The sequence below is a fragment of the Rhodnius prolixus genome, unplaced genomic scaffold, assembly GCF_049639745.1.
Source record: "Rhodnius prolixus isolate KJV_2025 unplaced genomic scaffold, Rpr scaffold_1, whole genome shotgun sequence".
Lineage (NCBI taxonomy): Eukaryota > Metazoa > Arthropoda > Insecta > Hemiptera > Reduviidae > Rhodnius > Rhodnius prolixus.
The window spans coordinates 982,940-994,176 of record NW_027411581.1 but is presented as its reverse complement, the minus strand read 5'-3'; the positions used below and the strand labels follow the sequence as shown (position 1 = coordinate 994,176).

Below are 11,237 nucleotides of genomic sequence, written 5' to 3'. Positions count from 1 at the left end.
TGTTCAACGTATTGCCAAGGAGGAGTTCTATAGAGTCTTCTGGACCCATTGCTATCTCTCAATGCCTCTAAGTGAATCAAAAACCCTCACCTGATGCCATATAATTTACTAAAAGAAGAATTGCCGAGAGCACATGCAACTCTGGAAGAGTCCCTTAGAGTTCAAATGACTTGAAAAAGAAACTTTGGCCATGATGATCACTGTTGTCTGTAACGAGAGAACACTGTCCGGTGATGGAGAGAGAATAACCTCAGATACCACTTAATTCAATAAATAAAATAAAACAAATGTTATCTACTGACAATGAATGTAATTTCAACAATGAAGATAAGCTCTGAAGTTGTGGTTTCAGACATTTATTCGTAACTTATCACTAGATGTGTCCAGTTTAATTATTATTCTTTATTTCGCTTTCTGCCACTTTAATTTTTTTAAGAAAATTATCTTCTCCTTGATTCAGATGAATCCTTTTGGTTGAAAAGCCAACTCTTCGAATAGAGTATCTTCGAAAACATAAAGTAAATAAAAATTATGTTATTTTTCAAAATACATAACTATGATTAAATGAAATCTACAGCTATAATTTCATTACATTTATCTTATTCAATGTTCTGATTAGAATATTTATTATATCTAATAGAAACCAATGAAAAACTTGATGTTGAGAAGCCCAAGTGGTTTCCACTGGAATTTTAGATGATGTGGACTTGAAATGAAATAGTTTAGCTCAATATAGCTCCCATTTGTGGGGATCATATCCCGTTTTGGGACCTTAGATTTCAGCTGCGTAATATAGAGCCCTCATTTCTGTACTTAAAACATTTTCGGTTAAAGCATTCATTTCAGTTGGGTTCTTATCTGAGACGTCACGCTTTATTTAACAAGGATGGTGTGGGAGTCACAGCATCCTTTAGAACATCTTCTATCTTTCAAGATAAGAGAAAGTCGTGCGAGTGATAATTTTTTTAAGCTCAAAACTATCCACAGCCTAATAAATCGAACATTTAATCAATAACAATGATTATGGTAACCTGTTGTTAAAGATTTTAGCAAAGGAGCCAGATATACGTAGTATACGAGTATGCGCGCGCTGTTATTAAATAATCTTGTTGATCATAGTGGCAGTGGCAGTGCACATGTCCTCCGCCTGAACTCGAAGTTACAAATAACAGTGGACCAACTGCTGCGGGGGCTCCTCTACCATATAGGGAAGTTATGGGGTCGTTCATCTATTGAAATCCAGCGGTGACGTCACCAGCTGGTCCCACCCACATGCGACTGTTATTCTGCAGCATCTCAAGGTCATCTCAAGCCATTTTTTTTAAGTAAATCTGGCTTAGAAATACGTTTTAAGCCTACGAATGAGTATACAGAGTTCAGTTTTACGAGACCACAGCCAACTGAATCTTACCCGGGACTGTTTATGACGTCGCAAAGTGCGGCCGACCAAGTTATGGCTATTACTAAGTAATAGAGAGCTAATGCTCATCATATTTCTAATTTTTTCTCCCATTTGATCCATAAAAGTTCCTCTAAAAACGGATAAATAACTCTTTTCAACCAATGATCATGATGAATAGAAATAACACGAAAAATTACGTCATTATTTTTGTTATATCACACAATAAATTAACTCTATAATTCCTAATCAGTCTTCAGCATTAATGCTCTACATTCCATTTTTGCCACAATTAGAGCGTCTACACTTCTTAAATACGCTGTGAATCTGTGAAAGACTTCGAGGGTGTGAATAATTGAAATAGAATTTAGTACAATTTTCTATTTTTGTCTTCCTGTTTTTACCGGAATCTAAACAAAATCAGATTGAGGCTTACAGGAACTGCATTGACGCGTAGTGACCTACCAGGAAGCCCCTTCAAAAACCCTGACTCGATTGGAAGTACTTCCTATTACTAGAAGTAAGACATAGCCACTATCCACCATTGCCTAAGAATGTGGTAGTTTAAAGGTTTTGGGTGCCCGAATTTTGAGCCCAAAAGAAATATAAGAAGAAGTGGGCATCACTACGTGGACGATTTGGATTTAGGGACCCTTCGGTACAGTTACTTGTTTTATTCAACTTGACGTCACATCCTGAGACCAACTAGCTGCGAAAATGTTAAATTGTACGTTCAATTTTTCGTCTCAAATGACCTCTAGTGGGAATTCCTCACCTTTGCCAAGATCTATCTGGTGCTACTGACAGTACGATTGTTACATCAAAGAAATAAAAGCTGCATTGCATTACAGGTCCGTTTATTGATTGTCATTTACAGTACAACCCTGGGAAAAGCAGTAAGAAAGGAACAGCCTCCTGAGGGCTAGCGGCTGACCTAGATTCCAGTCAAATTGTCCAGCAGTTATTACTTACACAAATTCTATGCAATTATCCAGTAGATAATGATGGCAAATTGTTCCTCCTCCAGTTCAAGAAGTCATTGTAAGACCAGTGTGACTGATAATCAAAAAACTGCGCATATTTTGGTTCAAGAGATGGACGCGCATCTCCAGCCTCAATCGCACTAATTTGTTCTGATCTTTTTTTTTTGTCCCCCGGTTCTTAGTAGCAGTGTTTTTCAATTTCCCGTGAATCTTATTGTCCAGTGCAGCTGTTCATGTGGAAAATTATGGAAAATACGCGTCTAAGACAAGAATAGAAGATGTTGCAATTCGAGAAGATTTGTTTGGCATAATTTGGCCGTAGGAATCCTGGTACTGTTGGAACACTCTCTTTACTTTCAGAGAGCTCACTATTTCCGTTAAATTTCATCCCGGATTTATTTTTACAGGGTGAAATCGAGCTGAAGAAGCACGAATGAAATCGAACTTTAAATTCAAGAGAACCGTCACAACGTTCTAGGAAATAAGAAACTTACAGGAGACGTGAACTTTGACCTCATGATGGAACTTTTGTTCCAGAGTTTTGTGGTTGGACTAGTAGTAAGCCGACGCAGACAATAAGGGACTGCAGCCAATAGTAGTGATAAAAGAAATACCACTGGGGTCAAAACTGTAGATTTTAGTAGACACAATGTGGTTCTTTATGGAAGCCTAGCTGGCGTTGTAATGAGTTTAATGGTAGAGTTCTGCTGATGATGCCTGGTTATAGGAAGTCGAGGCTAAAAGAAAGCCGAACTGCACCTTCTAATGGAACTTCCAATGTTAATTATAACCTTAACTATGGTAACCTCACCGCTCTTCCTTTCTATGCGTTTCATTCCCAAAGATCTGCGTGTCAGTTCACTATTATTATTATTATTTTTGACATCAAACTCATCAATCTTAGCTGCTCAAAGTGAAAGAAATAGAAGAAGAATCTATGCTATACGACAGCGGGTGGTGCGTAGTCTTCATTCTTCTGAATACATCGCACTTCCATTGTACGATCAAGTGGTACCTGTTTGTTTGATACTTAACCTTTGCTATAACTAGGGTCATTCACCTATTCATAGACTCCATTACATTCCTTCTAATCAATTTTCTGAGAAAATCCTTTTTAGAGACGTTTTTTTGGGGGCCACGCTTCCCTCTAAATTGTCAATTTAGCGTAATTACGGTTTTAGGAAGTGTATTATATCAGTAAGAACAAAATTTGTCTCTAAAATTCTAAGTTTATTTCAAATTATAAGTTAGAAGTTGCGAGAGTGTGGTAGTAAGAAGAGGAAGTCGTGTGAGTGTGCACACCAGTTGTTTTTGGCTTATTTCCGGTGAAAAGTCAATTTCGACAATTTTTTACAGTTACTGTACTTAACAGCAGTAAGAGGAAGTAAAAAAAAGGAAGTCTCCAAGTTTCCCCATTTCCTGTCCATTCTTCATTCATTCACTGTACGTCAGAGACGAGATATTTGTGAGAAGATCAGTCATACTGCAGACTGGATGTATGTTCTTCCAGGTAGAGTGACGCTTACACCCTCTGGCGGGTGACAACTTATGGAGAAACGAAGAACGTTACCACAAACCGCATCCTATGTGTTCGGTTTGTAGCTGGGAGCCCGCAGGGTGCACTGTCATCTTCGCTCCTCCATTCTATACCAGTTCCTGGGGGAATCACATCCTCACCAATATGACACTTGAGAAAACAGGAGTGAATACTCACAGGACTTATCGCCATTGAAGCGTTACATTTTTTTGAAACTCAGAATTTGTACTAGAAAATACAGCTGACTCCCCATATTATACATTGTCACTGCAATAAAGTGATACTGCTGAAGGATACGATGCAATACCTTTCTAAACAATTCTATTCTAAACTTAATTCGCCCTGAGAAAATTTTCAATACAAGCAGACGTCACGTCCGTGTTTCAACGCAAACAGACGTCACGTCCGAGTTTCAACGCAAACAAACGTCACGTCCGAGTTTCAACGCAAACAAACGTCACGTCCGAGTTTCAACACAAACGATGTCACGTCCCAAGTTTCAACGCAAAAAGACGTCACGTCCGAGTTTCAACGCAAACAGATGTCACGTCCAAGTTTCAACGCAAAAAGACGTCACGTCCGAGTTTCAACGCAAACAAACGTCACCTCCGAGTTTCAGATCAAACAATTTTAAAACTGCTGGCAACAGTTGGAAAATTGGACTGAGATTGCGGACTTAGATATTTCAAAGCTCAAATTTATTTAGGTACTGAGTTAGCACTCAATAGGAGAGTAAATTAGCTCAACTCCTCCGTCTCTTAATAATAAATTTTCCTTGAAAAATGTATTGCATTGTAGACGAAAAATGTATTAATATTATTCAATATAATACAGTTCGTAAAAAACTGGTCTCAAATTGAAAATCCAGTTTGGTCCGCATCCATTTTCCAGATTGAACTTCCGGTTCAACTTATTATGCAATAGCGATGAATGGGATTAGGCTAAAGTCAACTTACTGTAAATATGTTGATGCTCATTTAGTTGCCTCTACTTCCGCTATCCATGGCAGTTCTTGGAGTTGATCCCCTTAGTGCAGTGCACTAAACGGAAGTAATGTAAGAGTATGCGTTGGCCAACTTTATTAAGAGAAACTGTTACAGATCTAAGGTGCGTAGATAGACTGGTAAAGGATGTCCACAGAAAATAAACATTTATTAGTCACAATTTTACAGAATGCACTTTCACTGATGGTGAAATTGAAAAATGAAATTGTAGCACCCATTAAAATAAGACAATGTAATAGGGGGGGGGGGAAATTACATTAATTTTTTAGCAAAAAAAAATTAACATTTTTATTAAAAAATATTTTATGGCAAAAAAAAATCTTAATTTAATTAAAATTGGTTAATACTTTCGTTTGTCAAAACTTATAGACAGAAAAGTAATGAAAAATACAAATTGCGGGCCAAAGAGGGCGTGGTGTGGACGCCCATGTGAGAAGTAGGCGTGGTTTATTCAACAGTTCTCGCTTCTGATTAGCTCTTCAAACCACCCACTTTTCACACTTCCATTCTTCACTGCGGTTGGCCAATTCTTTATTGATAATAATTTCTATCAAAAATTACAGTTTAATTTTTTTCACTAATTTTCCCCCCGTAGGTATTTGATGAAGAAGCAAATTATGCAATAAAAATTTTTCTCAATAAAAACTTGAAAAATAAAAGATTTTTCTAGCTTATTGCCTTGTTTTGCATACTAATAATGCAAGGGTGAGGAGGAAATTGGGAATAATGGTTATTTTCTTGGGAAATAGGTAAAAGAAAATTGTGGGTCAGGTTTCACCTAATGTTCACCGCCATTTTGCATGTTTATTCACATAGAGGCTGTTATTTATCTTTTTTTAAAGATTTAATGATTAATAGATTGATACCTCCTTTTACAATCAATCTAAGTTAATTATGGTGCTATACTTTACTGAACAAATATTTTGTATTTGAAAATGGCCAGTACAAGGGTTTGTGACATCAAATAAGTTCTAAAAAGTATTAATGAAAAGTTAATGCGGTAAAATTACTGAAATGATATCAATGAAGTATTAATGAAATGAAGGGTACTAGCTGATTTGTGTACCTTTTTGGCGTTTAGTCAACCATTATACTTCACTTTTTAAACTTAAGTTTTTGTTACTGAATAGATATTATAATCGTACAGTATACTTCATGAAACTAGAGGAGCAGATCTTAATTCCACCTAAGAGTTCTACTGAAAGCTTCAAGTAGAATAAACAGTCTTATCTACGTCCTGTGTAGTGAAGAGAAAGAGATTAACGAAGTGTGCCCAGGGAACTCAAGATCAGAATTTACTTTTCCGAAACCCACTGCAACCCAACTGAAACCTTCCCTAATGATTGTTTTGGGAACTTACTCAAGATCCGCTGCCTGTGCGCCATCAAATTCATGAAATGATTGGCTGCCTTGTGCCTCGTTGGTGAACTGTTCCCAAATAGCCTGTCGCTCTGACATAGAGAGTTTCACTTCCTTCCGGAGTTTCTTATTGTCCTGGATCAGCATCTTGATGTAGCTCCCACGATCTACAAGTCCTCGTTTCATCATCTTCATCAGCTCTGTGGCTTTATCCAACTGTTTATTTCGCCTTTTCAACTCCAGTTTCATCCGTTTCAGCTCGTTTAACAGGTCGATTTCGTGCTTTGTGCCAGTGGTTTCGGTTGTTTCATTCGTATCGTCAGGTGAATAAAGTAAATCGGACAGATCTTCACCAGGCAGGAAGTCAAAGTGCACAGATTTAAACATTTCTTTTTGTTCGTGATATGTTTCCAATTTACTCTTGACTGCGTTAATCACATCCAAAGTGACTTCTTCTTCCAGTTCAATGCAATCATTACCTTCCAGGGTGGACTGCATGAGAGTCTTCTGTTTGGCAAGCTCGGCTGACTTCCTAGAGACCGGTGCTTCAACCACACTGCCTCCATCAGACAGTCTGTCACTCTGGTCAGTATCACTTTCCTCTAATTGTACATCGTCAGGTCGCTCAGCCTCCAAATACTCCACTGATCCTGCACTCTCACCATAGACTTCCATTTCGTCGTAATCTTCATACAATTCAGTACTATTCAACGTTGACTTACTTAGGCCTAGATCAAACGAAGCATCAACACTTGTCTCACTCTGAAATGGACTAAACTTACATTCCTCACTAAACGATCTTTGTGCACTTTGTTCTGGTAAGCCCACTTCCTGTTTTGGTAATAAACTTTGTCTTGAAGATTCCATGACTTCTGCACTAATTGAAACACAAAAAAGAAACTTGCGAAATGGTTATAACAATAATAATAAACTAAGGTTTCTAAAAGAAATAAACCTTATTTCGAAATCACCATAGCAACTCAAATAGTTCCAACATTGGCCCCTAGAGTGTTCAGTGTCTTTCAAAGGTTACAATCAATTGTCAACACTTTGTTTACTAATTTTAATCATATTTTTCTCCTACTTAAAGTTCGCAAACTGAAATAAAACTTATAAACCTGTAAAAGACCACAAGTACTGCTCGGAAACGAACTTTCCTTTAAAAGAAAAACAAACAAATAGAAGTCATGAATCTGAGTTAGAAAAAATCGTGGGAAAATATATTTTTAAAAAAATGTTACTTCAATAATATTGTGCTACTTTCGATTGAAGCATTTTGATCGATAATTATGAAGGTCCAATCGATTATTCAAACAAAAAATAAAGTTTGTGCTGGCTTGAAATACTTAGAATGGTTTATTTGTATTAATAAATGGGCACTTTTTGGTATTACTGTTACTATTTATGGTTTCTATCATAATTTATTATTCCTTTTTTAATTTCATTTTATACTTTTCACTTAAAGTTTCTGTAACGTTATTAGCCTTTTTATGCTAGTTCTTTTTGGTATTTTCCATATAATAGCTGCTCGAGCTTGACTCCTTGCCATAAGTATGTATTTACTTTGGACAAATAAATAAATGATGATATTATAATAGTAGTAGTATATTTATTTGTTTTAAGATTTCTCTTATACAAAGGGTTGGTGTGAGTACAATAAACATTACAGAACATAAAAGTTTGAAACTGAACAGAAAGATCTAATTCTTAAAGAGAATATACAACTGAAATATCAACTTTCCTTATCAGAAAATAATAGTTCTAGTCATAATTAGACTCCATAACAAAAACAAAAATATATATATTATCTTTCTTTTACATTTAATAGTCTAAATAATAACATTTTATTAATTATAATTCAAATTTTGAGAATGGTAAATTCAATTATTAAGACGGTTCATTGCTCTAATCCCCTTAAAAGATATAAATAAATGTCACTAATTTTGCTACTGTTAATGTTATACAATAAAATCTCCATAGACACATATTCTCCCTGAGGTATAGGAGAGGGATTAATATATTTAGCCAAATATTTTTCCCTATTTTATTAAAGTTGCAACAATAAAAAAGAGAGTGGTAGATATTATCTTTTTGATTTAAGGTACAAAGAGAACATAATCTGTAAAGTGATCATAATAGAGCATATGTGTAATGTTGATCACACATTGTCAACTATGTTTTAGTACAAAAAACTTAGTTTTAAGAAAATATATTTAAATAAATTGCGTTATAAAGAACTTATGAGATTTTTCACACCAAATTTTTAATGGCAATGTCAAACAATAAGAATATATGATTAACTCAACCACAACAACAAAACCTCCAGGAGTAGTAATAGTTCCGAATATTGACTACAGAGATCAGCACTTGCCGACCTCAATCTGAACGAATCATCTCTATTTGTGGCAATTTGGTAATTATAATTATTTTAGAAATAAATACGAAGTACTCAGTGTAGCTTTGGTCAGATTGTGGAAAAAAAGGGAAATTATTTCTGATCCGATTTTCCAATATTATATTCTGCGTAATTATCAAAGACACATAGTTACAGGGTGTTGCAATTGCTGAGGTTGTGATTCAAGATGAGAGTTTAAACCAGTGATGGCGAACCTTTTTAGCTTGGTGTGTCAAAATTTTTTAAAAATCGAAACATAATTTTCGTGGCGTGTCACACATCACAAAAGTAAAGACTAAAAAAAAAAAAAATAGAAATATTTATAATTTTTTTCTAAGTTAATTATTTGTTTAATGCCATTTAAAATACAAAAACCAAAATTATGAAACCAATGATTTACATTTAGAGACTTACATTAATATTATTATTAATAACCAACTCTGGCCGTTATAAGAGACAAATATTTGAATTACGAAATTTTTTATCTTTGAAGATGCGTGTCACCAAAAATGAGCTCGCGTGTCAGCACTGACACGCATGTCATAGGTTCGCCATCACTGGTTTAAACCAATGTTTGTTTACTTGAATATAACGATTCGTTCAGTTGACCGATTAGGGCAAAAAGTTATTTCCTACACCTATATCTCTTACCATAAACTGATACTCACTTCTAAAATTGAGTACTTCTGGTCGAAAAGAATAAAGTTGGCATAACTGGTCAAGTAGATTTTCAATAAATTAAAACCAGTTTAAGCAGCATCACCATTGAAATGTCGATGACCATAGTTAATCATTCACATCCAATAATTGGTTCGTAATTATTAATTTCTTTTTATTCCCAGCAAACGGGTCAAAACAAAGTTTACAGGTCACCTGAGTCAGGTCTATTGAGTGGGTGTGTGATTACTTGAAACTCAAAAACCTGCAATAGGTGGGTGCACAAACTTTACATTTCGAGGAATTCCCACGGGACAGCGAGATTAAGTTAAAGATCAAAAACCCTTATCAATATATTTTTTGTTTGTGATTCTTTCGTAAATGGTTGCCATTATTTTCTCTCAAGTTCAAACTTAGATACATTAGACACTCATAAATCGATTACTTTTATTTGAAATTCTTTACCCAATCAGTTATCGATTTAGGTCTATCAGAGAAGTGACAGTAAGGTACACTTTCTTCTATAACAACTTCATTTTGTTTTAGTTTATAGTTTTTATAAAGTGTACTATAATCACTAAAAATTAAATTGTTTTGTATTTTGTAGTTAGAAGAAATCATTGTTGCTAGCCAGAGATTTTAGAAAAAGAAACTCGGCTGGGCATTTCATGCTCTTCGGGTATTTTGTTTAGATATTTTGATGTCTAGTGGTTGTTTGCTTGTTACCTAAATCAGCTGTCAGTCATATTTCTGTTTATGAAGACCTTATAATACACCTCAATGACGAAAAATTAATCAGATTACATCATTTTCTCTTTCGAAATAAGGAAAAAGAAAATTTCACACATCTGTTTTATTGTGGGTCGCCTGCAGCTGACTATTCTCTGGCGGCAGTTTCAGGAACTTGTACTTAACATTAGCGCTTCCAGACGGCAACGGCCTGAACCTCATTTATTTTCTTCTTGTATTTTAGTCTGGTGCGCGCATGCGCTGCTCTGGTGTTCACAGTAATACGCATAGTTTGCTTTAGACTTGGAATTTTTGCTAAATGTTTATCAAGCACCAATCAGAGCTTTTCAGGAAGCAGGATTATCCCAGAACCTTCTATTAAATTTAATTTTTGATCCAAACAAAGTTTGGAATTTTAGCAATGTACTAGTTATTACTGAGACCAGCAATGCTTACCTAGTTCCGTAGCTGTACAGTGTTCCTCCTCACGATATCACCAGTATATATATCCTTGCATTTCCGTGGAATGGCACTTTAGAGGTGAGTTTCCCTCCAGCCGCTCCAGATTTCCCCCTGAAATGTATTTTTCCTGGAAAAAGTTTCAAACACAGGTTTTACATAACAATCCAGCAATGTGCACCGGAAGTTTAGGGAAGTTGGATGGCAAAGAACTTCCGCTTTACCGATTTGCATTTGTCTTTAATTTATTGATCTTGGACTTGCTGTGTTTACAGACAACTACTTTTGACCAATCTGAAGGAAAAACTTTTATCTTACCTCACGCGTGTTCTTTTGAAAGGAAAGTTATCAAGGAGAATCAGCACGATTTCAGTACTTCCTCTTGGAGAAAGTCTGGAATTACAACTCACATGACTTCCTCTTACTCTATTATAACTCACACTTCTTCTTTTACTATTGAAGTTCCGTCTATGTTTAGGAAACTGTACTCAATGTTGTAGCTTATCTCGCAATCTCTGATTCCGATATTACAGCTGATTCTATGTCCGCCAGTGACGCTCTAAAAATAAACTTTCTGGAAGACGTGTGACAAACAAATGTGGTAGTTGGTATTGGAAGCTGCCAGCTAGCTCTAAGCTTTTCATAAGTTTGGAAAATGTATTCGCTTACTGGATGGTAGCCTAATAAAATTCAAATGGAATTCACAAGTGAGGAA

General features: G+C 35.6%; 1 protein-coding gene across 1 annotated transcript; it reads right to left on the bottom strand.

Moving 5' to 3' along the window:
• Positions 1-299: 299 nt before the first annotated feature.
• LOC141452150 (uncharacterized) lies at positions 300-7,276 on the bottom strand. Its single transcript, XM_074124049.1, has 2 exons — positions 6,284-7,276; positions 300-503 (listed from the first exon to the last, which is right to left on the bottom strand). The coding sequence occupies exons 1-2, from the start codon at positions 7,147-7,149 to the stop codon at positions 389-391; spliced, it is 981 nt and encodes a 326-aa protein (XP_073980150.1). The 5' UTR covers positions 7,150-7,276; the 3' UTR covers positions 300-388.
• Between the last annotated feature and the right edge of the window lie 3,961 nt (positions 7,277-11,237).

What these genes read in the sequence shown, in the direction of transcription:
- LOC141452150 (XM_074124049.1), bottom strand. Translation starts at nt 7,149, where the DNA reads ATGGAATCTTCAAGACAAAGTTTATTACCAAAACAGGAAGTGGGCTTA. An exon ending in GCACAGGCAGCGGATCTTGA is followed by an intron (nt 504 to 6,283) that starts GTAAGTTCCCAA and finishes ATGTTTTCGAAG; the next exon opens with ATACTCTATTCGAAGAGTTG.